This window comes from Vanellus vanellus (assembly GCF_965231255.1).
Source record: "Vanellus vanellus genome assembly, chromosome: 4".
NCBI classification, from domain to species: Eukaryota; Metazoa; Chordata; class Aves; order Charadriiformes; family Charadriidae; genus Vanellus; species Vanellus vanellus.
The window spans coordinates 14,763,860-14,782,286 of NC_138909.1; the positions used below are offsets into that span (position 1 = coordinate 14,763,860).

The following is an 18,427-nucleotide window of genomic DNA, read 5'->3' on the forward strand; positions in this document are numbered from 1 at the left end:
ATTTCCAATTTGCATAATTCAGCTTGAGTTCCAAACATCTGAAACTGAATCCCACAGTATTCTAAAAAGATTTTGAGTGCTATAGGAGATGCATGTTGAACAGAACAAGTAAATTTGTTTTCTGCTTGAAAATGGAACAGGTTTATATGGTCTTTTTTTCTTCCCCTAACTTCCCGGTACTGACAGAGAAAGGAATAACCACACTTTCCTGAATGTATCACACATGTAAATGGCAGGATCAATGCCCAATAGAAAAAGCACATAAAAATAAATTTTTACGTTAATTGGCTCTGTTATTTACAAATACCTTCTGGATGCAGATTTTGCACTTTGAGACTATATTTCAATTGCTAATTGTCCATCTATGTATTCAGACAATGCACCAGATGTTAATGGAATTACAGGGGAATCTCTGCCCCTCTAATTACAAGAGGTTCAACTAGGAGCCTCATGCTTATAATTCCCATCACTGACAACACTTATGGAACAGAAATATTTTCCTTTTAATAATACTTTAAAGAAAATTACCTACTTATGCTGTCAAAGACATTAGAAAGACAAATCACATGCTCATGTGAACCATGCACACAAAGACAGTAGCTGAATTTATTTTTGCAGAGCTTACTGATACATAACATAGGAAAAAAGGGAATGAGGTAAAGAGGAATTGCTAAAAGACATGTAGAAGAAAAAAAATCTGAGATTTGAAAGAACCAGAGGAGGACAGTAGACTGCCCAAGGCACATCAGATCTTCAGGAAGAACATCATGAACCATCAAGTCATCAATTTCAGCAGCACTAGAAAATTATATCCTTTAATTAAGTATGTCATGTTCTGGAAAATAATCCTCCTTAAGTGATAGATTTGAGAAATATTTACCCAGTATTTTGGGGGGAACCGAAATCCAATATTACCAAAGATGTCAGGTAAGGAGACAGAAAGAAACTAACTTTATCTATTGTCCAAGGAGATGACCTACATCATCTCTCATAAAAAGAAAAATCTTATCACGCTATCCAGGAAGAACTTATCTGCTGCCACACATTCACAATACAACATCATTTGACTGGGGTGACTGTGTTTTGCTTTAGTTTCCATTCAACTTCTGTTACTGTTTTGAAGCAGTGACAAGTATGTCAATTGTCTTATATACAAAAACCTTCCTGATACAATTTACATATCTCATAACAACAATATGTTATGGCAGTAACATATGAGACCTGATCTGTAATAACTCTGAGTCTCAGCCCTGAGACTGCAAAAAATGGAGAAAACAAAATCACTGTAGTCCCATTTCCTTGAGTTTATGTGGGTATTGAGAAACACATAGAGAGCATATCGTCTTGAAGCCATGCTTTAAACAAGTGTTAAGTACCAATTTGGGTGGGACTGTATTTGTGGAACCCACATCCTTCTAGCATTCTTGGGTAGCCATCAGGAAAATAATCTACTTATGAAGCCTGAAGCTCTAATAAACTCTGTGATAGTTATAAAAAAAATACAGAAATTGATCTGACATTTTGCTCGATGCAGTAATGCTATATAAACTGGCAACAACGTATTAACCGGAAAGAACCAGCAATGAAATTTTAATCAAGTATTCTGTTTGCTCTCAAAAGTATATGAAAAAATCTTCTGTTGTATTTTGTAGCTGCTTTTCCTAATGTTGCCCAGATGCAAGAAAGCAGGAATGTGTACATATTTTATCTCCTGTCATTAGGATACAGAACCAAGAACACGAAGACAAACAAAATGTTTGCATAAAATTAAACTCTGAAAATTTGCTTACCTCCAGCATATGCCCAAAAGACTGAATTAGTGCATGATGATTTAAGCCATATCAAACAAACAATTCCTTCAGATTTCCTATGAAAAATTAAAAAAGGGAAAACCACAAACGTTCTCTAGTTCACTCTGTTAACTTCACATCAACATTAATAGTTTTTATAACAAGGTGCCAAGACTCTCTAAAAAAGTACCCTGTGGAAATAAAGTTTAATTTACCTATTAAAATAAAATCAAACCACACCACTAAGTATGCTGCTGCTACTACTATTTAATCACATTCTTAATATATACAGTTTGGTGCTCTTTATTTGCACACTTTATCCAAGAACATGTCACCATGGTATGTGACACTTTAGGTTCACCAACCAAGCAACTTTCCAGCTGCTTTGCACCATCTGAGCAGTTTTGTGTAGATGAAAGCAGCTTACTGAAGACCTGTGTTGTTGGTCCTGTTTAGAAAAGGTTACAGTCTATGAGGCCTAAACAGAGCTCACTGGATTTTTTTCAAAAGACTTCCATTGACTTCAAAAAGCTTTTATCAGGCTTCTAGATGAGAAAGGGCATGAAGAGATAGAAAAAAGTGAAGGATTAAAATAAAATTGTAAATTATATTGTATAGCAAAAACATAGCTTTATCTTTGTTAAAGTATACTTAAAAATTTATGCACATACCATCCATTGGCTTCTTTATCATTAGGTTAAATGAAAAGCAGACTTGTGGCTGGTTCAAAGACAGTGGTTAAATCTATGCAGAATTGACTGGAAGGGCCATTGGGCTACCATAGGTGATAAATGCATTTGCTAAGGAATGAGGAAAACCTACTTTTTTTTTTTTCTAAAAGTCTGCTTACAGAAAGTAAGATTACTATGGCTTTTGAAGAGCAAGATGTGGGTTTCAGTGCAAGTACTATATAAATAAGAAGACAGCAATATTTTTTTTTTAATTCAATTTATCCTAAGCTTTAGTCCAGTGAAAAGATACCAGCAAAGGAATCAATACACGTGATTTTGAAAAGTTAACAGAGTTCTCTGTACTCTGTTTTGCATGATTAAAAACAAGTACTCAGCCACGAAATCCTCTATGTACAAAGAAACATGCCTTAAACCTTGACAATTCCCTGTGCATTTATTGTTTAAATTTTCTATACTGTACTCTTAAGACATTTTAAAATAAATAGTTTCCTTTCCTATTAACATGTCTCTTTACAGGTGTACATGATGGCATTAATGTTTAAATACAGTATTTAACTTTAAAAAAGCATGAAAATGTTTTTGACAAATGAAATGGTAGTATTCAGAAGCAGTTCAGTGTATGCCTTTAAACATGCAGAATTGGGTGGTGAGATGAAGGCCAATGAAGGCAAAAGCATAGTTGCTCTGCTTGCCCCAACAATTATCTCGGGCACTATGAAAACAGAGCCGTGCAGCAGATCCCATCTGCTTAACAAATTCAAAATTTAACACTATTCACTATGTTCAATGCAAAGACTGGGGAAATTTTAGTTTTATTTGAATCCCAGCTGTAATACTGGGACAACCACTGCACTGGCAAGAAAATAGTGTAAACAAGTTTGTGCTCTAGGCTGCAAAAATCCCTTTCTTTCCTTTTAAATTCCTTCAGTGTGCTCAAAATTAATATTTCACAGTTCAGCTTTCACCATTAAGGTTTTAAAAGCTTTTAGTGGAATATCAAAGATCACACTCCAAAACAATCTGAACTCAAGATATAGCTGCACGTGTGTGGATCTCCAGCTAAAGCATATAGGACTTCCAAGAAAAGCCAGGAAAGAAAAATCAAGTACTTTTTCCTAAGAGTCTGTATTACTGTTTCAATACAGCAAACTTATGGGACTGAAAAGTAATTTCTGAAAAGCCATAATATTGGCTAAAACTCCCTCCCAGCTGACATCTTCTAAAGTAGGTCTTGTGTCACCGATAATGAATAGGTTCTGCATGAGAGAATGTTCCGGATTTAGAGAGCCCTGGTTTTAATCTCATTCACACTGGTGCAATACTAAAATTACTTTTTTAGTACCCATCTTTAATTTCTTAAAATTCTTGAAATTAACTGTTCAGCTACAGTCAGATCTCATGTAAATCCTAGGCCTCATATGCTGTTATTATCAGAAGAAACAATAGTCAGTGGAGTAGTGTCAACATGAGATGAGACTTGGCACTCTTCTCTTTTAGTTGAAGAAGTCCTCAAAACCAAAACAAAACATACAGTTTTCTTATTAGATGCGTGGCAGGTAAGCGAGTATCTCTCGAAGGTGGCTCAGCTTCAGAACTACCAAAGCATCGTTGCTGCTTCATCCAGGCTTTGTAAGATCCCAGACAAAAAGTTCAAACATATAGGCAAAACAGAGAGCAGCACCTTCACAATACTCACGTCACTTACAGGGCTGCTTCCATACAGCCGGCTTACAGCGTAAGTAGTACTACTCTGGGTGTCTGTTCCCACTTCAGATACACATCCTATTTGCTGCACACACTTAAAGGGTACCGATTTGAACCCTAAGGCTACTGGCTAGAGAATAATCTTACTGCACAAGGTCAAGAGTTGTACACAGCAGAAAATGATGAGGCTTTTACAAATACGTTCTTCTAGCTCTTAAGAACCAAAATTCTTGAGTACCAAAAAGCCACAATCAAGGAGATGGCAACTCTGCAAATACCCAGCACATCTGAGTGAAGACATGAAGGCAGCAATTTGGAAAACAGCAACACATGAGCTAATGGAAAACAGAGAGCAATCAGTGTGAAACAGAAATTATCAATTATCAAGTGTCAGGGTTATGCTTGTATCTGTTCAAAGGAGGTGATAGTCTATAAGTACTATGTATTTGGTAGCCATCACCGTCAGAGCAGAACTGGTTAGCAGGTAGAGATCAGCCTCTTTGAGCTACTGCCTGTTAGAGCCTTCACATCGTTTTCTTGTCTCTTGTTTTGGGCCTGCCCTGACACTGGGTATCGATAAGTGACAACAATATGAGGAAAAAGTTAACACTTGAAATCAAAGAACCATTCTTTCCATCCCCAAAGATTCAAAACCTAAATAACAACATCATTTTTTACAAAGAGATGCTCAGATTACTAATGATGCAGGAAGCACAGATGTTCAGCTGAACTGCGCTGCTCAGTAGGCAGAGTCTATTAGAACAAACCCCACATTTCAATACCTCCAACTGCAAAGTTTTACAGAGATCTCTGTAGATCTTATCAATATATAAAGTAGATAGTATGTATGTCCTAGAAAACTGAATTTCTGAAAAGGATCTATTATGCAAATCAGAAAAAAATATCAATAATAAACAATTTTCCACTGCAATACTTGAGCTAGAGAATCCTTTATTTTACAAAGGGGAGAAGAGCAATTAGGAGCTTCAAGGTTATTTTACTTCTCCACATTACTGAGAATCAGAATTCAGCACACAGTTCTGCTTTCTACAGTTAAAAATGGCCTTTGACGAAATGGGGTAGACACAGCAAAAGGGAAACAAAAATAATTACTGCCTCATTGAAAAAGTATCTCATATTAGGAATGAAGAATACATAGTTGTCTACATTGTGTAAAGTAATGCTGTGGTAAGAAACCTGACAGCTCCAGCTGGCAAATAGATTTACGTAACAAAGCAGCACCATGTGCAGAGATAAAGGTTTGGATTCTGACTGGACTTCAAAAGCTCAGTCAAAAGAAAACCAAAAGGTACTTTGACTGCAGAGTAGAGATAGTCTTTCTAGGAGAAAACCAAGAGGGATAAACAGTTCTTCAATCTAGCACTGTCATGAGAAGAATTTGTGGCCCAAAGGTGTAGCTAGACTACTCGAGCTTTTGTAAACACATACGTTTTCCTCAGTGAGGATGATTAATTACTAGAACATATTAGCATGGAAAGTTATGGCTTTTCCTTTTACTTATTTATGCTTTTTTATCTAAAAAGCAAGCCTAGATATTCTATGAAACATGTCAGTTCAAAAAAGAGGCTTCTTGACTTGGTAAAATAACTAAGGAATACACAGCAGAAGAGAGCAAATGATCTAGTGGACCCCTTCAGCGGAAAACACCTGGATTGAAGAATTTACAGAAGAAATGTCTGGTTTCAAGTTACCTTTATTAAAAAAAAAAAAAAACAAAACAAAACACACTACAGAAGACAACATATCAGGGAACTAACAGAAAGCTGCAAAGTTGGATTGGCAAGGGAAGAAGAGAGCAGTCAAGCAGCTTCAGGAAGTAAAGGATGGAAAGGAGACTGAAAGAAACATGATTTGGGAAGGAGGGGGACATAAAACCTTGATTGCAGTGGTAGTTCAAAATGGTAAGAATTAATGATAGAACCCAGTAATGTCAGGGCATAGAGAGGAAAATGAAACTGAAAATGTTCAAATAGGGATGACCATTAGCTTCTGCATCTTTTTGACTCTCAATCAGGCCCATCAAGCACCTCAAGCTGTCAATCATGTTCACAAACATAGTGGGGAGGCAAAATAGACAAACTTATGAATTAAGATTTTCTTGTGCCCTGCAATTTAACTATTCTCTTCCAGGCATCTCACATTATACAGGGTGTTAAAAGTAAACTTTGCTAACCAGAGTGGTAAAGAAGAATACTTCATTCTCTTCCTCTTATCTGTATTAACAAATGCCATATACTTTCTCTGTGTCCTTTACTCCAGAGTAAACAGTACCAAATCCTGTAATCTTTTCTTACTGGTCAAGTTTTCTAGGTCTCTGGTGATTCTCATTTCTTTCCCCAAGACAGTTTCTCCATTTTTTCTACATCATCACAAATTCAGACAAAAATTGTACAAGAAGTCTAGTAGGTGACTTAGCAGCACCGAGTGGAACAATTATTTATTGCATCTTGAAAACAATACTGTCATTCAGTTCCTCTGTTCTAGTAGAGGAACTTCATTCTTGCATCAGCAGAAATGGTACCCAACACCTCGGAGAGGAAGATTAAAAGAAAATAAAAAATAAATAGATAAAGCCTTGTCTTCAAGTGTGTAACTTTATTTATTTGGAAAACCTGGCTTTAGAATTGAAAACACCGTAGAGTGCATATCTTGAAACAGCAATAGATGAAGGAATGAATCAAAGCCATGTCAGAAACACTTCAGTGTTTTCATTCCACAATTACTCAGGTTCTCTCCTTTCAACAGAAACATAATGCCTTTGCAAACAACTGTATCAAAATAAAGCCTCCCCACCTAAAGGCTTTGCATTCTTGAGGTCAACACAGGTAAAATGCATCATTCAGCGCTGTCAAGAATGACAGCAAATTAGAGCACACCAAAAACACATTAAAAGTGGAAGGCATTTTCCCACTGAATTCAAAAGACTCCTGCAGTGCAAGCTATTTGACAAGCTTTGTTGCATACGAATACATACATCTTTGCTGACAAATGTTTTCAAACTTTATTAAAAATCAAAAGTTTTTGTAAACCCCTTAAAAATTCCATCTAACTCAGGAGAAGTGTAGCTTTGGTGGGTTTTTTTAAGGCTGCTTGGAGATGGCTTATCAGTTAGAAATCCTTTGCCTCTTAAATGATGCACCTTTGTGTCTGAAAGTAGCAAAATTACACCACTGCAACATCTTTTTAGTAAAATTAGAGGAAATCTTACCTACATGTAAGAGTAGACAGTTATGTTAGATAAATACAGTCATTAACACACACAAACCTCACCAGATATTAACTTTGAGCAGTAACTACATTCTGCCAGTTTAGGTGATCAAATTCAAACCAAGGATTGTTAATAAGCTTCCGGAATTGCCATATTTCATTCAGTTTGTGCTACAAAAGGAAACAACAAAACACCATTTAATTCTGATGAAAAATTAATTTCTCACTTGCACATTGTGCATCAACAAGAACACCTATTCTTAAGTGAGCAGATATCGTAAGTTTTCTAGATTTTATAAGCAAGCATGTGACTTACTACAATGTTGTATTAGAATCTGCAAGAACTGTGTAGCTCACAGAATTACAAAAACCTGTATCCGTCTACCTTCTTAGGTGCCACCTTCAATCAAAACCCTGAAAGGTTGTCCAGAATTAAGGAGCCATACTCCTTGCCTAGAAAAACATTAACAAGCTTAAAGATAAAAGGCTGAGGCTCCTTATATCAACCTCAGGGAAGCCTGGATCAGCCCCTGAAGCAACTCCCTAGCTGAACAGTCTGTCTTTGGAAAGCAAAAGCTAAGACAAAAAGGTGGAAAACCCACATATTATCAGAGAACTGCTAGGCTTTCACCCAACTACACCTCCTCCATGCAATTTATTTGCAGTAGCACCAATGAAATACAGGGAAGAAGGCCTGAGTGAAATTAAAAAGCAGAATCCATAGCAAAGCACCTGCTAACTTTAGCAGGGTCAGATTTTCCTCCCGCAGACCTGGGACCACATCGAGCAAAAAGCACAAAACAAATTCACACTTTAGATCACGTTCAAAATTTTTCTTTCTACAGAGCTATTTTTTATTAGCTAGAAGTATGTAATACAAAATTATCTTTAAGTTTTTATGGATTTCAAATACTCTTTAGGACATTTCAGTAGGATTCCTTTATCCAAAGGGAATTCTAAGTTTAAAAATTGCATTCCACACAAGGTTTGAAAGAAGCCTGTACCAGTCCCACAAAGTTCACATCAGCAAAACATTGTAGCTTTCAGTATCACCAAGCGCTCATTACTCTTTTGGCAACAGTAATTGAAAACAAGGTCTAGAGGGCAGCAATGACAGGAGTGTCAAAAGGTTAAGTGTACTGAAAAACTACAAAATAAAAAAGGTGAGCTCTACAGTTAAATAAAGGAGTTACTCATACAAAATATCACCGAACATAAACCAGGTGGAGACGCACTGGACTAACCAAGTCTAACTAAGCTAATCTTTGCATGAAAATCACCAAGGAAAAAAAACAAATACTTCTGAAATCAGATATGGTAAAGTCAAAGATAACCCCCCTAGGTTTACTGCATATCATTGCTCCATTTTAAATCTTTGAATAAACTTAACATTATGCTACTGTATACATATCCCAGGCATAAATCATGAAAACCAGCTCAACCTTACCTACTTTGTATTCAATCTGTACCAACACTTGGTCTGTGAAATGAACTGCATTAACACTGAACACTCATAGTTCGGAGCTGCCAGCGTGCACCGGTAATTAGTAGGTGAAAATTCCAGTACTTTTGACCAAATCTTCAGTTTAATGGCAGGAATGGGAACAGTTTCCTCAAGTTAGAGGGATCAACTTTTCTGAAAGCTGCCAGCCATTCTTTCTCACACATATCACTGATAAAGTTTTCCCAGCTGCTCTCTTAAAAAGCAGAACAAGTCGTTATTCAGACAAAGAACCTAAGGGAATCTTTCCTAACCTCAGATTAGACAAAATGCTATTATTCAAAAGGTATTCTTTCCCATTAAAGAGTGAAACTTCTGTCCAGAAGAACCTGATTGTGTTTGTGCAAGGGAATTGACAAGAGAGAGAAAAATGCATGCATTTTCTCCTCCCGTTCGGTACATACACACATGCATACTTCATTGCTCAGTTTCCTTTGTACTGGTGCAAAATCAAATGCTTTTAAGAGGATTTTGGAAGCTAGAACATAAAAACATAGAAAAGAGCAGGCTCTTTCTTGAGGTTGCTGAAGCAGTTGCAAACTGTACTAAAGCAGTCTCTCTTCCTGCTGGGCCTTCCAGTATTTTTTCCTGAGTTTTACAATAGCTATTACAGTTGTGTTTTCTTTCAGGCACTCCCTTGGGAGGTAACTGCTCCTGAAGGACTATGTTTAATGTATTTCTAAGCACCAAAGCCATCAAAAGACAAATCTAGATAGAACTGCTTTTAAAAGCATTTTCTTGTGCTATAGTAGTAATGACAGCATTGGCTTTTCAACCTTCTTTCCAACACCAAACAAGTTTTAAGTGAACTTCCAGATGTTACTTGCTCAGCACACCTTCCTGTAGCCATGTACTCTTCCTGTGGTTGTGCCATTCACATCAGTATACAATAACCCTTCAGTCAGTACATAGTTTCTTTATAAGCATAGCCGTGCACATTTATTGCCACAGCTTTTCTTACTCTGTTTGTTGATATCTGGAACAGACAGATGATGAGGTAACGTAGCTGAAAGAATCACTTCGTTTAGCACAGACTGCAAGTGCTGTTAATGAAAACATCTAGTAACTGACTCCCTTTGTGCCCCTGGGTGTATAAGGAATAAGAATTACCATCTGTTCAGTCATGTCATGTCATCCCCTTTTCCCCATTGTTTCTCATCATTATGATAAAACCCCACTTAGTCATGCCACAGTCAGTAAAAGACTTGTATATTGATCAAGTGACAGCAAAATAAGATGTCTGTAAGAAACACAGGTAGCAGTTCACAGCACCTTCTCCTGTGTGCCAAGTGAAATGTAAGCAAAAATAGACAAAGAACGCATCTCCAATATTTCTTAAATTAATAGCCCCATTTGATTTTAATTGCATCGGTTGCACAGTACTTCAAAAAGAGCAAGAAAATAATTGGCCTGTGAAATCTAGCTTGTTTTTTCCATCCTCCTCAGCTGGCCAATGTTCAACCTTTTTCTTTCAGCATAATCAGAAGAAGCACAAACCAAAAGCCGTTTTCATCCTGTCATAGCTTTGTCTCCCAATTACTCTACTGGCTCCTAAAAGAGAAGATCTTTCCAGCTGTAAAGTTGCCAAGGATACAAAGTGCCAGCCATGGGGAATGGGTTGGCGCATTCTTTGCTTATGAAACAGATCTTCTCATTTCCTAAAGCCTGGTGTAATGACAGCTGAATTATTTGCTTACCCAAACCTTAACTAGAAAGGAAGTACTTTCTTTCAAGCAACGAATACTGTGCACATTCCCAGCTGCCTACCATACCATCGTCATTTGTAAACATGAGAAACTCGTCCCTGACAGGACCACAATGAACCAGAGGTGTGGTCGATCTAGTATTGAAAATGCTTTTAATGTCCCTTAAGCTACATAATCTGTCACATATGAACAAAGTGACAATACCAAATTACTTGTCCCAAATGTTCAATTACTGCTTGGACAACTGAAAATAAGCAAGTCACATTTCATTGTTTTGCTAAGTGATACCTTCAGTGCTCTGCCCAAAACCAGTAAGTGTTGCCCTACAAATGGGATAAGGAAAACACTGGAAGTCATATCCAAGGTGCTTGCTTTCATCCTGAAGCCTTTGAAACCATAAAAATCTATGCAAAAGAAGGATGTGCTTCTGTGTAAATAAGAGCAAAATAGAATTAACCAGCATATCTTACCATTTCACCAGGCTCCCAGCCATGATCTAGATCAACTGAACTCTCCTTATTTAACAAAGGTTAACATTAATTTTCTCTTTTGATTCAGTAGCTGGCCATAATTCCAAAACAATCAATGCTCCACCTTGCACAGTCCTCTGTAAAGGCCACTGAACAAAGAGCATTGTGACAACAGTATATCCCATTAAGAATTCATAGCTTGCCATAGCAGTTTGCAGTAACTATGACATTATATATTAAAATGAATAAAATATCCTGATTTCTGTTCCTATGCATTCATAGCACTTTCAAGTATTACTTATGAAGAAATAATAGATGATATGTTTATTTAATGTGAACAATCGTCCAGATGGTGCAATTCTAAAATACGTATAATTAAGCATCTTAATCTTACCATTGTCTTCAATGGAGAAATAGAAGATGTCACTGGTAGCATTATCACCTTCCTTCAGGATGTAGCTGATCTTCATTTCATCAATATCGGCTAAGAAAAGAATATGCTAAATGAATCATCATAGAATTTTACTACAGAATGTAGGACATAGCTCATTCTACCTTTACTATTTGATTACTTACTAAGTTGGCTAATCTGTGGATAAAGCATTTCAGCGACTAAATTTGTATAATGTGGCATGGTTTCTTATACTGGTCTATACTCAGCAACACAACATGAATTTATTTATCAGCTCAAAGAACAATGGCAAAAAGATAATGAGATATAGTTTTACCATAAATATTTGTTGTTAAGTACTAAAGTCACGTCCTTGTTTCAGCACATTAGGAAGATTTAATTTGCTGTAACTAACTTGAATCTATTGGGAGTAAATATCTGCCCATTTCTTAAAGATAAATTTAATTTTAATCAGTTTAAGCTCTTCTGTGATACACAAAACTTGCAGGTACATTGGGAGTGAATATGAGAATACATTAAACAAATCACAAATAGGTCTGAAAGTTGATAAAATTTTGATTTGATATTCCCAGAGAACAGGGGAAAACCATCAGGATATTTCTATTACCCTAAAGTTGCAGGCGTATTATCCTGTGCCACATTTCATCAATATAAAGACTTCAGAGAAATCTTTATACTACTCTATCCTGGACAGATGAATGAGAGTCCTAAATCCAGCAAACTCCGTAAGATCAGCTGAAGCACAGGGACAATTATAAAGAGTCTGGCTGCTGTCACTGCACCCCACCATTCTCTGAAGCCCTTCTCTCTGCACAGATTTGGTGGAGCAGACCTAAAGGAGACCTCCGTATCTACTGAGCTTTCTCGGTGGAACAGAATAACACAAAATGTCACCCAAACTACTGAGGCTATACTGGGTGTCACCTGCCTGTTTTCGGTTGTTTTTTAGGTTTTTGTTTGGTGGTTTGTTTTTGTTTTTTTTTTTAAATACTAGAACCAGTGATATGTAGAAATGTTAAGCACCTCTCCAAACAATTTTCTCTGAAAATAATAGTGATTTTTGAGTCTGAGTTTAGTTTTCAGGCAGGCAAAAAGGTACTTCAGTCTTCAAAAAGAAACTGGTCCAGGATCTGCAACTCGCCACTTCAGATTTTATCCCATCTTCTTATGAGCAGTACCATGCTATGTACACGGCAAGATGTACACTTAACACACAGTAGAAAACACATTAATGCATGCACATACAACACAGAACTTTTCTATTGTGTTCTCATAGGTAAAACAAAGCTTTGTTTCTAAAATGCATGTATTATCATTCTGATAATTTGTGTATACTTTGTAGTTTAAAATACATCATTTTTTAAATCCCCCAAAACAAAGATTCAAAAATGATAACAAAAAAAACCCAACAGTTCATTGAGCCCAATTTTTATAAGCAAATACAACCATCAGCACCAACCTTGCATAAATGTTCTAATGCTCTCATTTCCCAGGCCAGTATTAATGATGAAGCCATGCTCCGGCCCATTTGTTATTTTGTATTTCAACAGCTGGTGTGGACTGTCTCGATCCTCCGCCTTTAGTGTTTTACTAGTGATCAGGAAGCCTAGATGCCCCCCTGGAAGTCTTCTCAGAGTAGGTGCACCCTTGTTCACCACTAACTGTGGCACTCTGTTGTCCAGTGAATTGATCTGAATCCTCATCGTCTGGGGTTGGTGGACCTCCTTGCTAGTGTCAGGGAAAACATAAAAGTTTGTGTGGGTCCCATCAGTCACAGAGAAGGAGAAACTATCCTGGCTGGTTTCTGTACCGTCATGTCTGTAGCTGATAAGATTCTCATTCAAGTCTTGTTTGGTGAAGCTGGTGACTGGGTAGCTGCTGTTGTACAAAATCTGTCCGTGCACTGGAACCTGAGTGACTGTGAACAGGAGTAAATGGTCAGGTGTATCCCCATCTTCCACAGTCAGCTCAAAAGGGGTGATCAGCCTGGTGTCCCCTTCCTCAACAACGAGGTCACCAATAGTTAAAATTGGCTTTTTATTGTCCACATCTCTGATGGAGACCCTGAATGTACGGAAGACTGGGTTATGGCCATCTGTCACTTCAAACTCAAAACTGTCCATCTTCACCTCATCCTCTGCAGTGTGAATATAGTAAATCTTGTTGCCAGCAAGTTGGAGTTGAGTAAAGGAAACAACAGGTACTCCAGGACTGTCTGAATTCTCTAGATGGCCCCGGGTTGGGGACCGGGTGACACTGAAACGCAAATTTTCATCAGGACTGTTAACATCACTTGTGCTGAGCAGATCAGTTGTGAGTGTCACCTTTCCACCTTCTTTCAGAGTTACACCCTTGTTGATCACCTCAGGGAAGACCATATCAATGCTACCAATAGTAATATAGAAGTACCTGTCTATCAAGGCATTAATACCATCAGTAACATCAAATTTAATCAGATCCCGCACTCCATGTAGGCCGGTATGAACATAGCGGATAAAACCCTGGTCTATATCCTCTTGTGTGAAGTTTGTGCCTTGTGTAATGTTGCACAGCACTTCTTGCCTGTTCAGATGCTGTAAGAAACCCTGCACAGGTGCCAAACGAATGACATAAACAAGGCTCTTGTCCTCTGAATCGATGTCTGTGGCTTTAAGGTCTCGGCTAGAGATGACCTTTGACTTGCCAATCTCTATTTCCAGTCCATTGTTTATTGCCATCCTGGGGGTTTCATCATCTACCAGGATCACCATAATCGGCACGTTCTGCTCCACCGTGTGGTGTCCATCAGTCAGCTGAATTTGGAAGATATCTTCTTTTGTTTCCGAATCATCATGTTCATACACAATGCTGGAAGCCTCCTGGATCTCCTCCAGGGTGAAGCTGTGAACAGGCACAGTACCTGTGGACAGCTGCTGCACAATCTGTCCATGGTTAGGAGGGACAGCAATAACAAAACGCAGTTCATCTGGAGGCATGTCTGCATCGACTCCATTGAGGATGGAGGTGTCAATCACCAGGCTCATCCCCTCAAGCACCACGAATTCACCCACAAACAGCTCTGGCTTTTCATCATTGGTGGGGATGATGACAATGGAGAAAAACTGGTGGGGTGAGAAGTTAATGCCATCAGAGCACTGGAAACTGAATCTATCCTCCACAGGCTCCAGCCCTTTGTGAATGCTCTGCACATAGTTGACATGGCCCAGACGAACATCTTTGATGGAAAAAGCACTAATGGCAGTACCGGCTCTAGACTTCTCAGACCCTGGGGCTGGAGAAATATTCTCCAAATATCCTGAAGTGGACTGAACTGTGACAATGCACAAGATGTCGTCTCTGGGAGTATCTACGTCCTCCACATCCAGCTCATCCAGAGTTAGAGTACTCTTCCCTCCCTCAAGAACACTGAGTGGCTCTGCAGCCACCATAACTTCAGGTGCAATACTATCCATAGGTAATATAGTTACAGCCACACGCACCCTTTGTGCTGTGCTGCCTCCCACCACCCGTTCACCAGAGAGGTCAGAGACAGTGAGATTGAAGGAGTCGTACCTCTTTTGCAAGCCAATCTCTCCACTGCTGTGAGCGTAGGCTACTGCTCCACCCATGAGGTCATGCTGGGTAAACTTTTCTGATCGCACCCCACCCACAAGGATGTCACCCAGCTTGGGTGGATCCTGCACAACGAAGGTCAGCACCACGTCATCTGTATCCTCATCGGTACCCTGGATAAGAGATGTAGTAATTTCAGTAGCACCATTTTCCAGGACATCAATGGCTGCTCCCACCTGCCTGTGACTACCAGGGAGAGCGATACTTGGGTTTTCATCATCCACAGGCTGCACAGCAATCTTGACTGTGATTGGCACATGATGGACTCCATCACTTACTTCCAACTGATAAGAATCACTAGCAAATTCATCGCCGTTGTGCTTGTAGGAGATGCGCCCACCAGCAATATCATCTAGCAGGAAAGATTCCCCTTGCACCATCAGCCCTTCCTCCAGATAGCGTAGCTGGCCATGCTCTGGAACTTGAGTTACAGTGAAGACAATCTGGTCTGCAGATGTGTCCTTATCTGTGGCATCCAGTTGATTGCTGGTGAGAAGGAAGCTGTTTCCCTCAAGCACAGTGAAGCCCGTATTGATGATCTGAGGTGGTTGGTTGTCCACTGGCTGCAAGAAGAGAGTAAAGGTACCTTGTAGGGAATTGTGGGCTGAGTCCTCTACAACAAATGTGAACTGAATCACCCGTGGTGTGATCCCCAGCTCCTGATCCGGGGGTCGATATGCCACCTTGTGGTGGTTGATTTGGGCTTGGGTGAAACGTGTAATGGAAGTCTCAGGACTGTCAGCCAACACAATCTCTCCAGTAACCACAGAGTGGTTCTCATCTGTGTCAGTTGGAGGTGTCAGTAAAGTGTACTTTAGCTCCCTGTCATCTGTATCCAGATCAGTGTACCGTAAATAGTGTTTCTTAAAGACAGTCAGTTGGTATTCCTGCACTGTCATCTGCAGGCTAGTACCTGGGTACAGTGCAGGTGGCAGGTTGTCTACCGGTTGGACTTTGACAGTGAGCACGTGCTCTCCTGACTGGTTAGGGGGGTCGTTGTCATCCTGCAGCTGAAACACAATGTGGCCCGTCACTGGGCTGGCGCTGTGAGCTCCCATGTGCCTGAAGAACAGCTTCCCATCGAGGATGTCCTGCTGCAGCCACTCATTCACCACCCTCTCATACACATGTTCATCCTCCACAAAGTACCAGGGGGAGGAAGAGGAGTCACTCTCCAACCCTGCTCCACTTTCTTTGCTCTGATAAGATGCTGGTTGCTCTGCCTGACGCAGCAGCAGCTCACCAAAGCGGTGGGAGTGTAGTGGGGACATTGTGGAGTCCCCAACCAGGACAAATCGGATAGAGGCATCATCAGAGTCAATGTCTGTGGCACTGAGGACAAAAGGTGAGATTTGGACAGTCTGGTGCTCACTCAGCACCAGCCCTGTGTTTGCATTCAGCAGCGGTGGCTGATCATCATCAGGAGCAATGGCGATGGGGTACAGAAATTCGACCTGGTGCTGCCCGTCTGCCATACGGAAAATAATGTTGTCACTGTAGCTGTGCTCACTGCCATCATGCTGGTAAATCACCTGCCCTGCTGCTAGCTCTGCAGCAGTGAAGTACTTGCGGCTGGGTGGTACACCCAGTATGTTTAGTTTCCCATATCGCAGGCCCTGTGTGACCCAGACTTTCACCTCTTTCAGATTGTCCTCATCACTGATCTCCAAGGTGCCAGACAGGGGCCTTGACTGGCCCTCAAAGAGCATCAGCTGTGGGCCAGCCACATGACTGAAAATGGCCACAGGGGCCAATGTGTTCATGGGCTTTACCAGGATCACAAAGGCAAAAGGCTCTGAGGAGGCACCATCAAGGTCCAGCACTTCCATTTCCACCTGGTAAAACCGCTCCTGGTCAGAGTCCAGAGTAGGGGGTTGGTAGGCAATTTTCAGCTCCCTCACCTCCTGCTGCGAGAAGGCAACTAGGGGGTGGCTGGGGTCATCAGTGCTGAGCAGGAAGCCTTGCTGCCGCGGGTCACTGGGCCAGGAGGAGGTGAGATTGAAGACCAGGAGGTCTGGGGGGGTTTCCAGGTCCTCAGCGGCCAGCATGTCCAGGGTGAGGGCAGTGAGCGTAAACTGGTCCACCTCCATCATAAGCAGCGCCAGGAAGCTGGGCTTGGGCGGCGTGTTGTCAGCCCCTTCACGAATCCGCACCAGCATTTGGAAATACTCCCGCTGCTCCGGCCCGGCGGCAGGCAGCACGGACACCCGCGCCGGGATGCAGTCCCGGCTGGGGGAGGCGGTGGCCGCCGTGTGCTGGTAGCGGATCCCCGCTTGCAGCACGGCAGAGCAGTCTCCGCTGTAGCCGGCGGGCAGGGGCCGTCCCTCGGCGTCCAGCAGCCGCCCGTAGGCAGGAAGGGGGCCGGCAGTCTCGGGGGGCAGCAGGGTGAGGCGGCAGCGCCGGCCGGGCTCCCCCTCGGGGAAGCCCAGCACCTTGCCGTCCAGGGGGGAGCTGAGCCCCCGCAGCTTCTCCACGGGCAGGGGCAGGTTGCGGCTGAGCAGGCGCAGCTGCTGGAAGAGCACCTCCACCTCCAGCGTGAAGGGCACGACGAGGGTCCGGCGGGGCGAGTCGTAACGGAGCTGAAGGCGCAAGCGGTACCGGCCGGGGCTGCGGGCCCCGAAGTGGGTGTAGGTGACCTGCCCGCGGGCGAAGGCACAGGGGAAGCGCGGGGGATCCAAGGTCCCGGCGGGCTGCGGGCCCGGCCCCCGCCCCAGCACCGCCACGGCACACCTGTCCCCCGGCCGCACCCGCAGCACCAGGTCCGCCGCCGGGTCCAGCGAGACGGAGCGGCCGAGGGGGACTCGCAGCCCCCGCTTGGAGACCAGGATAGCGGCGGCATCGGGCTCCAGCGGGGGATCCACCGCCCCCCGGGCACTCGGGAGCCCCAGCAGCAGCAGCAGCACCGCCGCGGCCGGAACCCCCCGTGGCTCCCCGGCCATGGCCCGGCTGCTGTTGGGCACCCTGAGCTCTGCGCCGCTTCCCGCCCCGCCGTGGCTACTAAAGGGTCGGGGCGGGGTCGCCGCCCCGGGATTTGGGGGGTGTGTGGGGAGAAGGGCCCTCCCCCAGCGCTGCAGCGGGGGGGGGCCGCCGCCCCGGGTTAGGGCTTAGGGCCGGGAGGTGCCCGTACGCCAGGCGCGGCAGCAAGGTGCGGGCTGGGGCGGCGAAAAGCCCGAGCGACCCGCGTCCCGGGGCGGGCTGCCGAGCCGGGGCGGTGCGAGGGGAGCAGCAAGCCCGCCCATGCCCCCGGACCCCTTTCCCGGCGCAGGCACGGCCGCAGCCTCGCTCCCTCGGGCGGTGCGACAGCGAGAAGAT

At 42.3% G+C, this 18,427-nt stretch overlaps 1 protein-coding gene across 1 annotated transcript in view; it reads right to left on the minus strand.

Moving 5' to 3' along the window:
• FREM3 (FRAS1 related extracellular matrix 3) overlaps positions 1–18,054 on the minus strand; it is a gene marked incomplete at both ends in the record, with an annotated part of 65,743 nt that extends 47,689 nt beyond the window's left edge. The window contains 2 exons of the mRNA XM_082482452.1: positions 11,486–11,575; positions 12,963–18,054. Coding sequence (XP_082338578.1) covers positions 11,486–11,575; positions 12,963–18,054 — 5,182 coding nt within the window. The remainder of the gene's footprint in view (positions 1–11,485; positions 11,576–12,962) is intronic.
• Between the last annotated feature and the right edge of the window lie 373 nt (positions 18,055–18,427).